The 20,737-nt window shown below is 43.8% G+C and overlaps 2 protein-coding genes across 2 annotated transcripts; one reads left to right on the top strand and one right to left on the bottom strand.

Moving 5' to 3' along the window:
- The first annotated feature begins 895 nt into the window (after positions 1-895).
- Positions 896-12,027, top strand: slc9a2 (solute carrier family 9 member 2). The gene is made up of 13 exons (XM_071919770.2): positions 896-1,278; positions 1,828-2,042; positions 2,169-2,417; positions 4,411-4,661; positions 5,383-5,600; positions 6,101-6,300; positions 6,567-6,656; positions 6,746-6,816; positions 8,028-8,195; positions 8,314-8,419; positions 10,160-10,276; positions 10,611-10,698; positions 10,864-12,027. The coding sequence occupies exons 1-13, from the start codon at positions 987-989 to the stop codon at positions 11,289-11,291; spliced, it is 2,493 nt and encodes an 830-aa protein (XP_071775871.2). The 5' UTR covers positions 896-986; the 3' UTR covers positions 11,292-12,027.
- A 116-nt stretch (positions 12,028-12,143) lies between these two features.
- slc67a2 (solute carrier family 67 member 2) lies at positions 12,144-19,337 on the bottom strand. Its single transcript, XM_071919771.2, has 6 exons — positions 19,081-19,337; positions 17,688-17,775; positions 17,036-17,079; positions 15,685-15,814; positions 14,489-14,698; positions 12,144-14,398 (listed from the first exon to the last, which is right to left on the bottom strand). The coding sequence occupies exons 1-6, from the start codon at positions 19,246-19,248 to the stop codon at positions 13,536-13,538; spliced, it is 1,503 nt and encodes a 500-aa protein (XP_071775872.2). The 5' UTR covers positions 19,249-19,337; the 3' UTR covers positions 12,144-13,535.
- Positions 19,338-20,737: the final 1,400 nt, after the last annotated feature.

Raw genomic sequence — 20,737 nt, 5'->3', positions numbered from 1 at the left:
GCCTCTCTCCACCGGGCGGCGCTCTCCGTCCGGTCTGCAGAGAGCAACTTGTACCATTACAGTACAGTGCAGGCTAATAATAACCTCACTCACCCACCGGTGTAGTTGGATGGATAGATGGATACTTTGAGTGGGCCATGTCACAGAATAAAATAACAGCATTTCTCTCAGATGAAAACAAGCCACAGGCCTGTATCCAGTGACGATGCTGAGGCCCTTAGAAATAAGTACTTAAGTAATCCCACCTGTTTATTTGCAGAATAGTTTTCCCGCCCTTTTAGGCTAAGATACATCTTAAATTTATAGACTTAAATTCATGGTACAGGCCTACATCATAGTAAGTAGTCGGCCTAGGTAGCCTATCAAACTGGTTCAAGTTATGTGGGGGTAGCATTTTAAAAAATAAAGTTGTTTGACCGACTGGAGGTTATATTCACCTTTTATTTACACCTTAGTAGCCTGTGAGAAATATGTGGCCTTAGTTCCTCAACAATAGCACAGGGATTCTGGATTATAGGTGAGAAACTGCTTCTAATACAAGGGGAAGTTGAAACCAGAATCGCCCCGGGAGCTCTGTCGCCGAAACTAGAGAATGTCCCCTGAATAGCCTGCAGAAACACCCGGTCCCACCCTTTCGTTTGCTTTACTTGACACCCAATCAGAGCCGCGCTCGGGGCCGCGCCCAGACCCTATCGGAACGCGCGGACGCGCTGCAGGTAGACCACAGGTGTGTTGTCACGCAGTTTGAAGGAGACTCACACAGACCACACCACTGTTTGATAAAGAGCTTTCTAGAAATCTTTATCTGGGCATCACTGGTAGACATTTCAGTGAAAATGGTTGAATGAGAACGAGAAATGAGAAATTAAATTTGTCAATTTTCAGAGGAATTTTCAGCTCAAGTGACTTTTTTTTCTCTAACTTTGTTGGATGGAGTGATTGAATCTCAACGACCTGGATATTCACATTATTTTGGATTACAGTTTATGGACTGTGGCATTTTGTCCACCATGGAATATTTTAGCAATATCAAACGAATGGCGCTTTTATTTACTATTTGCACAGTTCTAAGTCTTCCATATGGGTCCAATGGAGAAATCCCACCGAAACCGACCGGCAGCGTCACGGTTCTGCCCCCGGTCAAACCCGCTGATGGCCCTCAAGCCTTTCCAGATGCGGAGAAGGCGAATATGCCGGTGTTTACAATGGATTACCCAAGAATACAAATACCCTTTGAGATCACCCTTTGGGTGCTGCTCGCCTCATTCGCTAAGATTGGTAAGCAACACTAATATGTGCTCAAATAGGTGAAAGTATTGAGAAACACTGAGATAAGGGCAGATTCAAATTCAGGTGATACTGTAAGTGCACATGTAGCCTAATAGGTGTGACCGTTTCATAGAGGAACCTAGCCAGGTAAGTTCTTGGCAGGCAGTGAGTAGGCCTAGATAGCATTATTAGAGCAGAAAGTATTCCTCCACACCTGCCCTGATCCAGTACACACAGAAAAATAAAGGTGCAGATTGTGCAGGTGCAGATCTGGTTCCACAAAGAGACATTTCTGCACTCCTTTGCTTAGACGCCTGCATTGTGTTTTTGTTTATCTGCCCTTGTGTAGCCTCATTTGCAATTGCACAATATATATTATGGAGGGGTTTGGTCATTTTCCACATTTATGCCATCACCCACCATCCAAATCCATCCACCAAATGGTTCTTCTATGGCATCACTCTGAAGAATCATTTGCGGTTCCAGTTCACACCTTTATTTTTCTGTGTGTATGTGAAGTCTGCTTTAACAAAATCCCCAATGTTCCTCTCCTCTCAGGTTTCCATGTGTACCACAAGATCACAGTATGGGTGCCAGAGTCCTGCCTCCTGATCAGCATCGGTCTGATCGTGGGTGCCATCATGCACTCTGTCCACGAGGAACCCCCTGCTGTGCTCAGCTCCAATGTCTTCTTCCTGTACATGCTGCCCCCCATCGTCCTGGACTCGGGCTACTTCATGCCCACCAGACCCTTCTTTGAGAACATCGGCACGGTGCGTTACAAACCAGTCACGCTTTTCTACTGCGTCTACAGAGAATGCTGCCAGAACATAAACATTTTAGACGGTGGAGAGACATTCAACCTGTTCATATGTTCTCATTTTATGACCCTCATGCAGGTGCTGTGGTTTGCAGTGGTGGGGACTCTGTGGAACAGCATCGGCATAGGGATGTCTCTGTACGCCATCTGCCAGATCGAGGCTTTCGGCGTGCAGGACATCAACCTCCAGGAGAACCTGCTGTTCGCCACCATCATCTCGGCCGTGGACCCGGTGGCCGTGCTGAGCGTGTTCGAGGACGTGTCCGTCAACGAGCAGCTCTACATCGTGGTGTTTGGGGAATGCCTCTTCAATGATGCCGTCACTGTGGTGAGTGGGTGGAGGGAGAGCGTTTGAAAGCATGTCTGACTTTCTGCAAATCAGTGTGTTTGCGACCTGTTTAGAGGAAAACATCCAGGCATTCGCAGTGCCTCCTACACTAAACAGCCCAGAGCTTAAAAGGAGAGGGAGACTTGCTGCTACATGCCGGTCTGTCTAACTTGAATTCCTCTTGGCCGCCGGTTGCTTGTTATCATAACATGCTGAGCAATGAGCAAGTTGCCGTTACGTACTGTTGATGGTATTTTATAGTGTTGTTCACAACAGTGGGGTAAATAGTCTTGGTTCCTCTCATGACTCAGTAAGAGAACTTAACATGCTTCAATATAGTATACTTACTAAGACTATTCTAACTAAGAAGAACCATCAACCCAACTGACGTCTAAGATCCTACTTGGGCTATTTGCAAAACACAATTAAGTGAAATGGCAGTTCCAGTAGGATTTGTTGTCTGGTGACGACCTGTTTTTGTCCCCATTCTTTCACACTCAAAGGGCCAGGCTCAGGTTTCACCAGATACTGTACCATGTGTTCACTCTCTGTTCCGGGTTGGTATGCATGTATGACTAGTGTGCGAGTAATACTCGTGGGTGGGATTTTCTGCATAGTGCATATTTCTGCATACTGGCGAGATTGTATAAAAGATAAATCATCTCAAAACGAAAGTCAGGGAATGTGGTTAGAGAGCACACTGAATGGATGTGTGTCCACAGTCCAGTGACATCTGCTGTTGTGAGTGCATTTGTTCAGATGCCGCCGAACCGGTTCCTGAGGTCACTGTTGCTTTTGGCTGTATGGGAGGAGTTAACACACATCATAGTCTGAAACTTGACAGAAACAGGCTCATGCTAGAGTTTCCCCCTCTGTCTGGCTATTATGCTCAAACACACCCACCCACCCATCCACCCATCCACCCGCTCATACTTAGCTCTGTGGTGGGAGTGGTGGGACCCTTTGTTTAGTACACAGTAGCCGAGCTGATGCTGAGAGTGAGGACAAACATTGACCCAGGAGACTGGGACAGCCCAGGCGTGGTCTCTACTCTCTACTGAGAGCTTTGTGTTGCAGAACTACACTGATCAGTGAAGATCTAATATTTGTTGAATGCACAAACACCTCCAATCTACTAAGAGTGCCACATTATTCACTATATCACAGCAGTCTATATGCAAATTCAAAACAAGGAACCTGTGTGGCCTTGCACACAGAACTGCTTTAAATACATGGCAGGAAAAAGGGCGCATCAGTTTCCTACCTGTATTGTGTCTGAACTGTGTAGTAAGATCAGAAGCTTCCCAGCTATATGGTTTCTTCATTCCTCCCAAGGCTGACCTCTTATGTAGTAGCATCCCGTTATTTGATCCTTTATAAGTTGAATAGTTATGGGTATTACGGTTTGTCAAGGCTTTGTGTCGCTGTGAATATGAACTTTATTCCAGCATATTAACAGTTTGTTGCTAAACTAGGAGATCTTTCCATGAACTAGACTGGATTCCAAAATGTCCCCTGCCTATTAAACTGTGACTTCCAATTTCATTCACATAATTTCCTGCTCATTGCCTCAATGTATTCCAATAACTTTATGTTGGTGGATTTGGAGGCACTTCAACCCCCTATCTGCATGCAAAACCCATTCGACCAGTAACATTACCATGAAAGCAGCACTAAGATTCGGGGAAATGGCTGCCTTCAAACATTATCAGCAGTATAGGTAGAAAACGAACAGAAGAAACAAAGGCGGTTGCTCCGGCAAATGATCCTTTTCAGTGAGTCATTCAATGTGCTCGGGGAAATGAGATTATCGCATTGCAAACAGTGCAGTGCAAATAATTCAATAAATCATTTTTTATCAGGAACACTGTGATTAGAGGCCGAGGCCCCTGACACCACCCATGACCTCTGACAAGGCTGTGTGGGCTGTTTGTGCTCATGTGTGGATGTATGTGTGTGTGTGTGTGTGTGTGTGTGTGTGTTGTGTTTTTAGGTGCTGTACAACATGTTCAACTTCGTGGCGGAGATGCCGGTGGTGGAGCCAGTGGACGTGTTCCTGGGCGTGGCGCGGTTCTTCGTGGTCGGGCTCGGAGGCATGGGCTTCGGCATGCTGTTCGGCTTCGTGGCGTCCTTCACCACGCGATTCACCGCCAACGTCCGAGAAATAGAGCCGCTCTTCATATTCATGTACAGCTACCTGGCCTATCTGGTGGCTGAGCTGTTCGCCATCTCGTCCATCATGGCGTGAGTAGATGACCAGAGAGTAGGGATGGAGAGTCGACTCCAAAAGAGTCAATTCTCGATTCCATCACGTAGATTCTGAGAATCGATTCTACTAATAAACGGAATTGAAGTCGACTCCAAACTCTGGAATTGTAGAAACTGTTTCATTTAAATGAATTTGTAATTAATCGATTTAGAATCGATTCCATCAATTCCATTACAAGGAGTCGGAATCGGAATCAACTCCAAAATATGTGGAATCGTCCATTTTTACTGAGAGTAACGCATTCGTCCAGATCGAAATATGTGAATGCCAAAGCTTTACGACAGCTGGGGGGTAATATTCTGAGAAAAAACTGAAATTAAAAACAGAAATTTGCAAGAACTAAAAACTCAGAAATTTGCAAGAAAAATGCCAGAAATTTGCAAGAACAAAAAACTAAGAAATTTGTGAGAAAAAATTCTGAGATTAAAGTCACAAATTTGCGAGAAAAAAAAGGAAATTTGCGAGAGAAAACAAACTTATGAGTTGTTTTCCCGCAAATTTCTGATGTTTTTTCTCACAAATTTCTGATTTTAATCACAGAATTTCTGAATTTTTCTTCAGAATATTACCCCCCTCCCCCCCAGCTGCTGTAAAAAAAAAAACATCTACTATGGCCCTAATACTCTTCAGTAGTTCCGCCACTACAGGAGCATGCCAAAAAACAACAACCAACATCTGTGTTTTGTGTGTGTGCAGCATTGTGACCTGCGCCCTGACCATGAAGTACTATGTGGAAGAGAACGTGTCGCAGCGTTCCTGCACCACCATCCGCCATGTGGTCAAGATGCTTGGCTCCATCTCCGAGACGCTCATCTTCTTCTTCCTGGGCGTGGTCACCATAACGACAGAGCACGAGTGGAACTGGGGCTACATCCTGTTCACCCTGCTGTTTGCCTTTGTATGGAGAGGGCTGGGTAAGGGCGGAGAGGGCGGAGGCGTCTGTGTTGTGTTGGTTTGATTTGGTGTTTGTCTGTCTCTGGCTCTGTTGTAATCTGTGTATGCCTTTTGTAAATGTGTGCTGAAAGTCTGCGCAAACATCCAATTACTTAAAAGACCTCATGAAATGGCAACTTTGCTTCCTTGATTTGATGCATTTCCTGTTGAAACAGGATGTTGGGGCGGGACATGATGCAGTGAGGGATCATTCAAAAGTCTAAACCAGTGGGTCAGGGAGAGAAAGGCAATTTTATGTGATGAAAGGGGTGCGGAGGGGCGGGATTGTTAAAAAAATCTGATGGTTTTATTGGTTAGAAATGTATATTTACGCCTACTAGTGCATGAGGTCACAATGAAAGATACTCTGTTCTCCAGGAAGTAAAAGTAATGGAAGTTAATTTCATGAGGACTTTGAACTTCACATTTGTCGATATGAAAAATTCAGAAACAAACGCATTTTTGTTCTCTTCCCCCCCAGGCGTCTTGGTGCTGACTCAGATCATTAACCCTTTCCGCACCATCCCATTTAACTTGAAAGACCAGTTTGGTCTGGCCTACGGTGGCCTTCGAGGTGCAATTTCTTTCGCCCTGGCCTTCACTCTCCCGGATAACATCGGCCGCAGGCAGCTCTTCATCACTGCCACCATCGCCATTATCATCTTCACCGTCTTTATTCAGGTAAGGGAGGGTCTGAGTCATTATATTCTAAAATTCTTATACAGTTGCTTGCTGGGGTTGTCTTTGTAACTTGTCATAGCTGTGTCTTGGGGTCCAGATATTTCTGTAATCTATAACTAACAACCTACGCAGTAGAATAAAATAGAAAACTTAAGCTTTTATTGTATGCAAGTTATACAGTGTCAGTCTGAGAGAAAGAGCTGTCTTCTCATGCCTCTGTGTTACAGTTTGTCCAGATGAATCTTTGACATGTCTCTCTCTCACAGGGCATCAGTATCCGACCCCTGATTGAGTTCATCAATGTCCGCAGAACCAACCGCAATCTTGACACCATCAATGTAGAGATTCACTGCAGGGTAGGCCACAGATTGTGACTGTTGTACATTAGTGGACATTAGTAGCATGTTTCTGCGTGCAGCGATAACAGCTTTTACTTTACCTGCAGCTCATGGAGCATACCATTGCTGGAATAGAGGACCTCTGCGGACAGTGGAGCCACTTCTACTGGAAGGACAAGTAAGAACTCCTCTCTTCATCTCCTCCTGCTTACCAGCAGGCTCCTACTAGCCATCATACTATAATACGTTGTCACACAATTGACATATTGCTTTTTTCCAGTCATTAGTATCCTACTACTCGTGTGGCTGTGAACTCCTAACTGCTTCAGATTATTAAAGTTAAAGGGAAAGAAACAGGATTTTGAAAGAACCTCCTCCCAGGTGAAACTGGAAGTGAAAAGGCAGCTTTAGTTTGCTTGTTGTGCTCTAGATTTTCCTCTTTGTGGTCTGTGTTTGACAATGCTATTGTTCATGCTGGGAATGTGTGGGAATGTTGACGGTTAGCTAGACTTTGGTGTCGTGTTCAGTTTCCTCCACCAACAGCAAGGCTGATATTTTTCTTCCTAGAGCTCTGAAACTTGTTACTAAGTTCCCCATAGCTGCTTTTGTCTCTTTACTTTCCCTCCAGCTTCAGTCGCCACTGTTGGTGTACACTACATGAAATGAAAGTCATAGTTTAACTAAAGTAGTTCAACTAAATTCAAATGTAGATAGTATTTTTAGTCTTTTATTACTTTATTTTGGTCATTTTGAGGTGCAGTTAACTACTGCAACTACCACCTACTTTTGGCTAGTAAAAAATTAGAGAATGACATGTGTTCTATTTATTTATTTACTCCTTTTACCCTTGCACTTTGTGACAACTTATTTGGTTTGTGTTTTACATCCAGACTCTGTGGACAAACACAGTGTGGACATTATAAACATAGTCAAGACAAGATTCTTTGCACTTAACATCCTAATCAGTGGGATGTTTTGCAGTCCTGTAATTTTGTATTATATGACATTGCAGATGTAAGTTTTTAACAATTTTTTCTAAATAACTTGTTACAACTATAATTTCACTTCTTTACTTCTCCTTTTATCCCTCTCCTTCCCGGTGTTCCCGCTCTTCCTCTTGGCATTGTTGCTGACACACTTAAATATTTATCTTGTGAAACGGGTTTCTCTACTCTCAGAATTGACGTTAAGTCGGTTATACTCGTCATAACATGTTGTGAAAAGAGTCCCTGTCTTAACCTTTTACCTTCCCTTTACCTGCTTGAAGCATTTTGACAAAGTGTGAATATTGGAGTATAACAGCCTCTGTTTTGCAGGGTCTACACAGATATCTTTGTATCATACAGACAGTGGAGCTAATCAGTGTGATCTCCTCCCTCCCAATGTCAGGTTTATGAAGTTTAACAACCGAATCCTGCGTAAGATCCTGATCCGAGACAACCGGGCCGAGTCCAGTATTGTGGCGCTGTATAAGAAGCTGGAGCTGCAGAATGCCATGGAGATCCTGGACTCCGTGTCCGGAGACATCAGCGCCGCTCCGTCCATCGTCTCTCTGTAGTACGCCACCTTCGTTATCTGTCTCACTCAACAACATACCTTCTCTGCCTCATTGCTTGTTCAGGTCACAAAGGAAGAGCAACTAAAAACTTTGTTATCTCTGTTATCTGTCTTCTAGTGAGGAGAAGAAAAGCTCAGCTAAACCTAAGAAGAAGTTCCTGGCTGCTGACCTGCGGAACATGCATGACATCCTGTCCAAGAACATGTACAAGATCAGACAACGGGTGAGATGCTGAGTATTCTGGGTAGAGGATTAAGGCTGTGTTCACATTATTCTGCTATCCTCAACTGCATTTTGTGTTGTTAATGAAAAGTGGGTTGTGTGAAGCGCATTATGTTTCCATAATAACTAGCTACCTCCTGCTGCCGCTACCAGCAAACACTACTCGGGTACAGTTCTGACACTCTTAGCAGAAACAACAACACAGCCAATGTGCTCCCATACTGACTCTCTATGGTTACAGTGACTATGGCTACCAACTTTTCCACTGGTCCTTTCTGCATTTGCAATTTAGTTGCTGTAGTCAACTTTCAGCTGCCTAGATGGAAACTCCTCCTCTTCTTCCTTGTGATTGGACGGTTCAGAAAAAGCAGCCCATGTCATGTGTAATTCTCTAAAAAGCAAAGATTTCCCCAACTTCTACAAAGGAGCCAGGCGCAGCACTTGTGACTGCCTTCCTTGTGGCCGCTCCCCATTGCTTTTCACATGAAAAAGGCGGTGGCAGTTTAAAAAATGTAGAATAAGCCTTATTTTCCTCCTTAAAATCCCAGTCTCTATTTATCATATATTTTTGTCCTTAACTGGCAAAGTTGGGCAGAAGTCATTTTCACCTTAGTGAAGCATTACAGATTTTCTTTGAAGCCTTATTTACAAATGTGAGTGTGTTTACTCCAGCTACTGAAACTCGCATGCTGTTTTGCATAGCCACAGACTGTGGCCGGCAGTGTATTTCCATTAGTGATCTCATCCTCAGAAAGGCTCTCACAAAAGCTTTGATGTAGTCAAACAGGGAGCATGTGTTTCTATATAGGGAGTGAGATTGTCTGATTATCTTAATGGCCCATCTTTTCGAATCTCTCATCTCTCTGCTATTCACAAACTCCCCCTTCACACAAACCCTTGTGTCCCGCTCTCTCTCTCTATCTGGTGTTATTTGTTTCAACATTCTGCGAGTTTCAAGCGGCATCCGGAGCAGACCAGTCAACAAACTTTAATACTGTTCAAGTGTGCCGCTCGCAACCTCTTAACAGGTCTAACAGCCCATCGGGGGGAGAGATGTTGCATTTAACAACAGTCTGTCTGATGCTTTTGTTTTGATGACACTGTGATGAGAACACAGCATTTTGAAGTTAAAGGAAGATTATATCAAATTGGTTTGTATTCTCTATCTGTCCATGTCAACCTCTTGCAAAGTAGGTGGATACATTTTATTGTCATGAGACAGACAGATCAATAGTAGCGTCTCCGTGAAGAACAACGGCAACCTTTTAAAGTAAGAGTTTCTGAAAGGTGGCTATGTTTGTTTTAGGTCTAACTACTAGCTGCAGGATAGAGCTCCTGACAGAATTGCTGTTGACAGAGATGAGTGATGAATGCTGCATGAGGGAAGGCAGTATGGTGGCTTGCGAAGTCCAAACAGAGCCATGGAGTCTCTCTGTTCTCATGGCTCAGACAGGTGTGGCCAGTTGTGGCTGCGCAATCTAAGTATCTGCTGTGTCGTAAAAGAGTTTAAAGAAAGACAGTAAAAAGCGGTTGAGTGCTGTTTCATTGTTAAAGCATCTATTAACTCTCCACTTGTCTCTAGTCATGATGTGTAGGGTCTGTTTGAAGATGAAATCTTAGATTACGAGAACTGTGGCTGCGGATTTATGGGTGCACATGTCCGAAATGGAGTCATCCTTGCTGTTATGTGTGCGTTATGTATGTGTTACATCATGTGCCTCTATTTTTTTTCTTTGATCAGACGGTGGCGTACACCAGAAAGTCCGCCCTGCCCAACGAGAGCCAGACCAAAGAGATACTGATCAGACGTCACGCCAGCATCCGCCGCAGCATCCGGCCTGGCAGCTTCCAGTCATCGGTACGCAGGAAACTCTAACATATGGCTGGTGGTGGGGGTCTATTCTCAAACAGGCAGACTCAGTGGTGTCGACTGGAGCTATCAGATCAATCTGGCTACATTAATTCTCACTTAGCCTCTCAGTTAAAAATAGGTGATTAAACGCAGATTTTAAGCTCATGAATTGCAGGTTAATTTTCTCTAGACTACAAAAAAGATGGAAGCATCCCAAGTCATACATGAGGTTACATTTTCTTAATCTCATCCCTCATTCATCATTCTCCTTGTTGACAATCTTCCTCTCCATCACTTTACATCCTGTCCCCCCGTTGTTTTATCCCCATCTTGTTCTCAGGTGGTGCCCAAATCCCATAAATACTTCTCTCTGCCTGCTGGGAAGAGTCTGGACTCCAAGTTCCCTCCTAGGAGACTGAGCCACACTGGTAAGCTTTCCAAACCTTCCTTAAAAGGCTGCACTCTGTACACACACCAGTTCCCTCATATTTATCAATGGCCTTCTCAGTGTTATTATCATTTATCTGCAATTGCATGAAAACATATTGTGGGTGTATGGTATGTTTGAGTTCATGATCCTCTGCCTGTCTCAGATGAAGAGGAAACCATGTCGGAGGTGGCCTACCCCTCCAGACGCTCCAGGTTTGGCCAGCCAAGCCGCTCCTCCTCCAGAGCCATGATGCCCCTACACAGGCTGGACACCCTAACAGAGGTGCCCTCTGTCAACGTGGTGGATGAGAGCAGGCGGGGGGGAGGCAGAACTGGACAGGGCATGTCCAGAATAAACTCCTCCTCCAGTGATTCCCGTGTCCCCGCCCCTCGCCGCCACTTAGACTCTTCCGTCGACCATGGCAACGGCTCCTCGGACGAGCTTAGAAACGGGCGTGATGAAGCAGAGCAGGAGGAGCAGCAGCCTTCCTCTCCGCCCTCAGCCTGGGCCGCTGAACCCAGAGAGCGTGACGACAGCAGAGCGCGAAACCCTCTGCTCAGGCGGCCTCAGTGGAACCCGAAGAAGCCATAAAAAGTCCTGAGAGCCCTGGGCTTTCAGCAGCAGCCGGACTGCTACGGACTGTCTCAGGTTCTGCAGCAGCACCAGGATCTCTAAAATCTAAATCTAACTGTGTTCAGACCCCCAGTAACTCGCCACCGGAGGTCCATTCATTTCCTAAGAGAAGTGAATCAAACTGAGCCTACTGTTACAGCGCCACTGGCCCTGCAGCTAGGGATCGGTGAGCACACAGCGGACTGTGGTGCTGAAGTGAGCTGCCAGCAGTGTGAATGCATTGAAATACCTTGAAACTGAGTGGTGTCAAACACATCAAAAGCACAATGCACTATAGTGAGGGAATTGTATACTAACTCTAGACAGTGAATCATTCTCCAAAGACAAGAGATTGTTCTATTCAAGTTAATATTCAAGTACAATGTGATTTTAATACTTTTTACCCACCTGTAGGCTTTTTAAGGCGTTTTAAACAACATAATTTAAACCATTTTAATATAACTGATTGCTTCCTTATTCAGACATGTAATGTAAATATTGTAGTTTTTGTATTTTTATTGCCTATTGTGTGCGACAGTTGTAAGATTGAGGATACAGGTTCTGTAAATAGTCCATTTTAGTTTAACATCAGGAAATGTTACTGTGTGGTACGAAGTCCTGGAGGCTTTCTGTATGTCTGTTACACTGATGGACCTCGCAAAACCTCACTTCGTTATTTTTATCCTTGTGTAATAAAATTTCTCCATCGTCCAAAGCTGTATCAAGATCACATCTATCTGAAATTAGTATTTAATAATATGAATGATTGCTGTAAACTTTCTATTTAGTAACTCAATTTGCTGCACTTTCAGAGAAAGTGATTTTCTTTTAACCAAAAGTCTGTGGTTAAACAATAGAAATGGGAAAAGACAATTTGCATGATCTGTGTGTGTAATTTTGGATAACGTGAGTTAACATGGAATGATCTATTCTATAATGTGCTATTCACCACCATCATTTTCACCACTATTTGGCATTAATGCACAGTATACTGGATAAAACCATGAGTAGAACTGTATACATCTGAAACTAATGGCACTGTCTATAGAACAGAAGATGGGGGACTACTTTTAATTTTAAACTGAGTTCTCATACTATGAGTTTAATGTACACACTGTAGCGTCAATGTCAACTTTTCATATACAACTCAAAGACCAAGGACTCAAAAATAGAAAAAGATTTTTATTCACTGTGACTTTTTCTGCATGAATCTGGCATTTAATTCTTGAATTCCAGGACTTCCTTACATGGATCTGTACAGTTCTCTTCTTAATCAGGTGGTATTTGGGTCTTTGAACAGTAGTAACTCAGAATACAGCTGGATCTTAATTACAAAATAACAATGAAGGAATCATTTCTTTAAACGTCCACTTAAACCTTCCATAAGATAAATCGGCAGATTTGAATATCTGCATAATTGTTAAAATCTAAAAGTAAAGTAATAAACTAGTAATAGTAAACATTTGCTTATATACCACCATGGGAACCATTTCTGAAGCAGTGCATTGGGAGAAATGAGTAGCACTGTGATGGAGTTACATGACCAACTTGGCAACCCCAAAACTACCAAAATCTGATCTATTTGGGGGTGACTGGGGCTCCCAATTTCCACACGGGGAACAGTTTCATCTTATCTGTGAATGTGTAAAGTATTACTCTCTGGAATGTAAAAGGAAGGGCCCCCTTTGTCTTCCTGCGTTAGGAGAATAGTGTATTTTGGGATATGTAGTGCATCACCAGTGCAATAAACTCAGGGACTCTGGACTGTGTAGTGGTTATAGAATTACATTAAAGACAAGGTCTGTATTGTTTCTAATCTTGTTGTCTCAAGAAGCATGTTGTGCCAAGAACACATGACCCAGGCATTTACGTCTGACCAAACCCCTTTGCAGAGGGAAGCGGGCCGGACTGTCCAGCGTCGTCTTCAACACTGCACTTTAGGTTTTTGAATCCACTCTCCCTGAAAGGAGTACTGTAATGCCGGTGGTGACCAGCACTTTTGACCCTGTGATGTTATCGCGTAACATCTACAGATAACGTCGTCAGAGGCATCCTGTCAATAAAACAACACGCTTGAGCAGGAAACATTGTTCCAACTATGAGTCTGTTCATCTCCACAGCTGGCCTCCTACAACAAGAGCTCTTCTCTTTCTGTGAGCGGTGGCTTTGCATCGGCATTCTCTTATCATTTATTCACCCTCTGGTTCAGTCACTCACTGTGTTTCAGAGTCTGGCCATTTTCGCCATCCCCCTCCCATCCCATTTGGGGATCCTGATGAGCAGTAAACCTACAGCAGCTAGAGCCAGGACCACTCCCAGACTGGCGGGGCCGCAGGGGCTGATCTCTTGAGCCAGACCAGACAGGAGAGGGGCCAGGATGCGACCCACGGCTGTGACCGACTGCCCGGCTCCAATCAGAGTCCCGCTTGCCTGGACCCCTCCCCTCTGCAGCTCCAGGTCCGTGATGCAGGTCCGTCCGATGGTGGTGGAGATGGCAAAGAAGGTGGAGCTGAGCAGCACCTGCCAGACACTGGGTGCAGCGGCGTATAGGAAGATGAGGAAACAGGTGAGCACAGTGGAGTGAAGCAGCAGAGCAGGCATGTTGTTCCCGTACAGCTGGGTGACCGGCCCCACCAGAAACCCAGCCAGGGCCCCTAGGGTGCTGCTATAGCTGATCAGATAGCCTGTCACCTTGGGCTTGAGCGAGAAACGCTCCTCCATGGCCAGAGAGAAGTTACTGTAGTACAGCATGATGGCTATGGCCATGAGAAGGCGCACCAGGAAGAGGTCCCACATGTCAGAGGAGGCCACCATGTGGATCTTGGAGCCCACCGAGGACAGCTGTCTCCAGGCCGGCTGCAGGGGAGACACCTCCCTCCACCTGAGACCTCCTTGGTGCTTCGCTGGAGCTTTCGATCCTGGCTCTGCCTCTGCTGCCGGCGCTGGGTGGTGGTTGTTTGCATGGGAACAGTTGTATGCAGAGTTATTGATGTTGTTGTCAAGGCAGACTTTACTAGTGCTGCTGTTGGCGTTAGTGTCAGTGCGGTGAACTAGTGTCTCGCTCCATGGCAGCATCCACACCAGCCCTGGAGGGAAATATACACACCTGGTGAGATATATGCTACAATTACAGGCAATTTTATCCCATAAATTCTCTCCATCCCATTCCTACCCACCTGCATTAAGGAGGAAGATGGCTGCGCAGGTGAAGGAGGAGGTATAGAAGCCGCCCTCGTGCTCGGTGAGGTAGCCGCCCACCACAGGGCCCAGGATGAAGCCCACACTGGAGGCTGCATTGAAGTGTCCCATCACCAGAGGGCGCTCTGACTCAGACACCAGGTCAGACATCAGGGCTCTGCAGATGGACAGGGAGTGCTTGAACAGGCCTGAGAGAGAAAACAGGCAGCACACATGATGAGGATGATTAGCTGACTGAGTTCTGGTCTGTACACTTTGTGCTGTCTTTATGTTATGGGTGGCAGTGCAATGCAGTTAATGTCAATAAATTAAACAATACTTGGTCAAATTTATGATTCACTCTTGTCTTGTGTTAGATAGTCAACATGCTTCAAAAATGAAAATAAGCATTTTGTTGTTGACAAAACTGCACTTTATTTATCAAAGAGCAGAAACAATGTACAGAAGCCTAGAAGGCTAGACAGATATTGATCTGACACCTCCTTGTACTGTGGGCCAAAATACAGCATGCCACCATGTAAACTACAATCCTGATAACCAAACACACAGCGAGTTCGCCCCCACAGTTCCATCTCAGCTCTCTCCCAAACTATTGAAGTTAACAGAACCATCTTTTCACAGCTCCTGACCTCATTTTCCCTATATTTTCCACATTGATAACACTACTGGTCACATGCACACTCTGCAACACTCTGGCTGACTCTCTGGCTTCCTTCTGTACCAGAGCATTGTCAATGAGGAAAGTATAGGAGATAATGGAGTAAATATTGGACTTTTGGACCCAGAGTGCAATCGTTTGCCTACAAAACACTTGGATTATGCTACACAAGCTGCTTGGAGAAATCTGATGGACATTTTATGCTTTTTTGGGGAGATGGCCCCATTACCTTCAATAGCTGTGGTCCTGCGAACTTCAATGGAGTTTTGACTGACATGGGGGCAAGTAGATAATGACTGAATTTTCAATTTGAGGTGAACTATTCCCTTAAGAAAATAAAATAAAATCAGCCACCCTTGGAGAACAATTGGCAAAGCTTTAATATTAAAACCCAACACATGTTGGCTGAAATAGCCTTTGTCAAGGTTCGTCAATTCTTCCATGTCTTTGGTTTGTTTCATTCCTGCACCTTGGAGGAGCTGTTGCGACAGATGTTTTCGCAGTAGTGTAACTTACCCACAGGTATCCTTGCGAGGACAAACAGGGCAATGCTGGTGGACATCCCTAGCAGGCCGTAGCCTAGTGCACTCAGCAGCAGACAGGTCAGCAGAGAGTACCGCCGTCCCACCACATCACTCCAGCTGCCCTGCCAATCACACACAGGAGGTGACACTCAACCACAAAACACAAAGGGAACAAAACATTTCCATTCTCCAGTAGCTATTCAGAGAAGAGATTATGGCTCATTTCTACTTTTCTTTCTACAGTCGACTTAAACACCTGAACAGGTGAAATTGAGGCCTAAAATGCAAAATATACCTGTAATCACTCATATGTCATAATAATTTCTTCAGTGTTCTTCAAATTAAATGCAATAGTAATAAACACAAAGATAAAGACTGATACTGGTTGCATCTGTCCTTTCAGATCCCAACAAATGGAGGAAGACAAAGAAAAGTGACTCTATGTGCCACTGAAGTTCAGCCTCTGACAATGAATGTCTCTGTTCTCCGTCTCTGTCTTTGTGGTTAAACCATGTGGACATGAGTGTTAAAGATCAGGTGACACAAAAACTCCTGAGGAATCCCAAACTCTCGCACTCGCTCTCAACCAAGCTGCCCAAATGCTTCTACTAGCCCCTTATTACTCTCTCTCACACACACACACACACAACCTGCTGATGAAATAATCAAATTAGGACCAATTGAGTTTGCTGTGCTCTGGATGTGGCCTGTGGGGATAACCATAGAGACTCGGCTGTTCACGCCACCCCTACGTTTCTCTGGACTCAGCCAGTCTGCACACAGGAAACACAAATGGCTCCTTCTCTCTTTAATTTGTCGCATGACCCCTGAGATTTAAACCAATTTCGGGAGCCGTGGGCAGCGGGGAAGTGACGAGGAGCGCTGAGAATCTCTCTCTCTCTCTTCAGATACCGCGCTTAGTGTAGTGGAGTAGTAGAGTAACTTGGGTTTTGAGGACTGTTAATTGTTTAGACATGGTTTCAAATCATCAAGGCTTTGATATTTCACCGGACCAGCCAAAGGTTTAAATTCCACTGAGACAAAGTGTCTACAACATACAGTCTGGGAAGGTCAAAAAGAGTAAAACTGTGTGTCAGAATGGTGATATCTGAATGTGTCTGTGGTAGGTTGTGTGTGTTAGTAGGTGAATGTGTGGAGACTGAGAGTATTGTGTGACCATAATCAACCTTAAAGACCCAGTGTTACTGACACTGTGGATTGTTTTCATGAAATACCACAGATGACATGGAATGCAACAATTCTGGTCACCGACTGTGAGCCTGGCAGAACAAAAGCAGTTTGGCCTCCAGGTTATTTCAGGGAGAAACAAAGTCAATACTTACAACTATCGTGCTGGAGAACAGCTGTAAGATCCCATACGTAGAGCCTGAAACAAACAGTTGCACATTACTTTGAATTCATGTGTGCACTGTGTGTGTGTACAGACGACACAGCAGACACTAATGTAGTCAGCTTCACTAGCCTACTGCAGTCCATGCTAAACATAATATTGACAAAGGAGTAGTTCTACCACTTTATCTCAAACTTTGTGGCCTCAACAACATTTAACTGAAGTGCAAGGGAGAAAAGGAAATGCAATTACAGCAGAGAGTATTTTCTAAATGTAACTAAAACTCGACTAGCTTTGGAGCACTTGCTCTTTCAACATGGCCTTAGTGGCTCATGAATGAACTACTTAGAAAATGAAGACAATGTGGTGTCTCCGAGCTCTAATGTATTTCATGAGCGGTTATCTCTCCCTTCTGTCTTCATTCGCTATTGTACCACCCAATAAAACTGAAATACCAAAAAAAAAAAATCATTTTCATTCAAAAATCCTGTGCAAAGTGAGTATCTAATTTCTGTATTAACTCTTGCAGTCATTGGCAGCTTGCTACCCAGTAATGCATTAGTTACTACATCATTCTAAGGACTGACCCTATATCTGCTAGGTAAATTACAGCAACTTCTCTACACAATAGACACACCACCTACCTACAATACCAGCCACAGTGGGACTGGCTCCAAGAGCCTTCACATGATGGCTCAACAGAGGGATGATCATGCTCACCCCAAACAAGTCCTGCAGGAAACATAGAAAGAATAGGGAAAAGAATGAGGAAATGTTAACTTTTCTTTTCTTATCACATTACTGGAAAGGGCCTGTTTTCAACACAGAGAGTTTGGGGACAGTCCAGAGAGTCCAGAGCCTTACAGAAGGACATCACTCATCCTATTTACCTGCATATCTGAGCAACTCTTGCCAAGAGCTTTATTGAAGTCACACTGTGATCCATACAGTGTCATGACACTACTCATTAAACTAACAGTTTAATTGTCAGTAAAACTCCCCAGCATCCACACTGGTAACAAACATGCAGCCTCTGTCCGCTCTCTGTGCCTCAAAATCTGAGCTGCCTGGATCCTTTTACTAACCTTTTGTTGATGATCATTTAGCTGACCATAATAGGTAGGCTATCATGTGTTAGATAGTCCTCTGTGGCATTACTGTATTTCAATTGTGAATAGAATATGGATATTTGAACTTTCATAATTTCAAAAAGGTTTAGAATTGCCTGTGCAACAACTATCATATCCGATCAGTTCCCTATGGCAGAAGGCCTTGTTTATTTCTAAGCATGGATTTCCACCATGTCAATAATTTCAAAAGAGTGCCAGTCCACCTTGCAACACATTTCATCGACAGTGATGCTGTACATGGAGGAGGAGACCTTCAATTCACTCCGAGGTGCCAAGAAAACCTGACTTGCCCTAAAACACGTATCCACTTTCAAAACATCTCTTGTATATAAACAGAAATTGCCAGAAATCTTTTCAGAATATGTGGAGGGATATATTTCCAAACACACAAAAACCGTATTTGTAACTATAGATGACAATCATTTGTATTTGTACTTACAGATGACACCAATTTGATGTTCATTTTGAGTGGCCAGAATATAAGCTATTGTGGATGTAGTTGCAGATCCAAGTTGTAAACTGCCCATAGGAAGATGTATTTCCAGTGTTCAAAATACCCTAACAAAAGTTTATAGTGTTTATAGTGACCTTATACTTTATGGTGTATTTTGTATCTCCTATGATATCCCTGTGCTAATCCAAAAGGAACTTACAGTTTGGAAAGTATATCTTTTTTTAAATGTTATATGGTTGCAGTTATTTTTCCTCATGACATTTTGAATAAACATTAGCTAACAGATGCACAAATGCCAAACATTATGGCCATTTTTGTATCTTTTGAAGCATATCTCTAAAAGTATTTCTAAAAGTATTTTCTGCACCTGTGTCTACTGAGCTATGAAAACCTGACTTCAAGCATTGCACAACTTACTCAGACCTGACATGCCCGCCACACCGTGTTACTTACCATGAAGCCCACCACGTAGATACATTGTATAATCCGCGTCCGTCTCCTCGGTTTCTGAAACAATGTGCTACATTTCGCGTTATTCATCCTCCCACAGTGACAGCTCGGCTGCAGCCAATGCGGAATCGACTCTACTGTAAATCCGGACAGTATCCAACCGTCAACCATCACGACATGTCCAGGTCCGGGCAACGGTCGCACTCATTAGGGGTGGCGATAAACTGCTCAGGTTTAACCCTCTGAGACCATGTAGACGACGCAGCGGCCGTGATTGTAAAAACGGGAGAATACAAGCTTCACGTGATAGAGCTGATTCACCGAGTCGTCGTTCATTTCTCCGGTGTTGAATTCCCGTGTTGTCCCGTCCGTTTCCCCTCCAGCTGGTCTGCTAGTTGGTATCGTCCGCTGACGTCACATAACAGGTTCACGCGCTCGATGAACTCTTGCAAGGAATTATATGATTACATTTTATTTGCATGATTCATGAACTTTGATTCATGCTATCTAATAACTATTAATAATAATATTTTCTCCATGATGATTTTGGTGTTGAGCTGTTACAGGGTGACTGGGACTCAGGTTGCAGCGATCAGGGGATTGTGGTCACTTGTACCCCACCTTCTGGACAAAGATGGGGCATCAAAAACATTCATGATAAACAGTATCTTTGTGTGCCTGCAGAAAGCCAAAAGGATTAAATGATCACTATGGAGCCCATCAACTAGAGGCCTGCATCATTCAGGTTCTACAGGGTTTGGGACTCCATCTGTATCTTTAAGACTTCTAACAATCCCATTGGTTTGTGTAGGGGAGTAACAGATTATATGTAATGGAATTACAGTAATTTGGTTACAAAAACTGAGAGAAACTAAGTGGAACATGTTAAGGCATGTTCCACTGCAAACAAATTATTAGAATTTCATCAAAATGGCAGTTGGTAGATTGGAAAACATGGTTTACTCTATTAATTTAGGAGAGGGAATAATATAAAGTAACCAAAACTCATTACATTTGTAACCATGTGATTAGTAATCTATAACAGATTGTATATTTTGAAAGTAACCTGCCTAATCCTGACAATACCATTTACTAATAAGATCCAAAAATAAATTAATTAAAAAAAAGTACCTGCATCCTTTTGTGTTTTGGAAGAAATTTTTCACACACACACACACACACACACACACACACACACACACACACACAAACAAACACATTATAGTTTGTCAGTCCCACATGTTGGAAAGGCCTCCTTTTATGGACTCTGTTATAACTTCTGTAGGAATTTTATTTACCCAATTTCTCCCAGTGGGACTTCAGGAGTGTAGGTTTACAGCTTTGATCACTGCAGACACACACACACACACACACACACAGCATGCATATTACAGGGGTTGAAATGAAAGTGAGCAGGGGAAGTGGGACAAGAGTTTTTGGCTGACTGTGGCCTGAGTCACATCAGAGTGTAAATTAGCCAGTGTTTCCATATAGGCTCAGTGCTAAATATCCCCCTTAGACGCTAATAAACCAGTGGCTCACCTCAACTCACACTGACTAAAGTAATAACCACAATTATTTTATATTTGACCCCAGAGGATGGCAGAAGAAAGTGTTATATAAAACATTTATTTCCATTGCGGTCCTCCATGGAAGACTA

The sequence above is a fragment of the Centroberyx gerrardi genome, chromosome 10 (genome assembly GCF_048128805.1).
Source record: "Centroberyx gerrardi isolate f3 chromosome 10, fCenGer3.hap1.cur.20231027, whole genome shotgun sequence".
Lineage (NCBI taxonomy): Eukaryota > Metazoa > Chordata > Actinopteri > Beryciformes > Berycidae > Centroberyx > Centroberyx gerrardi.
This window is presented reverse-complemented; position numbering and strand designations above follow the sequence as displayed.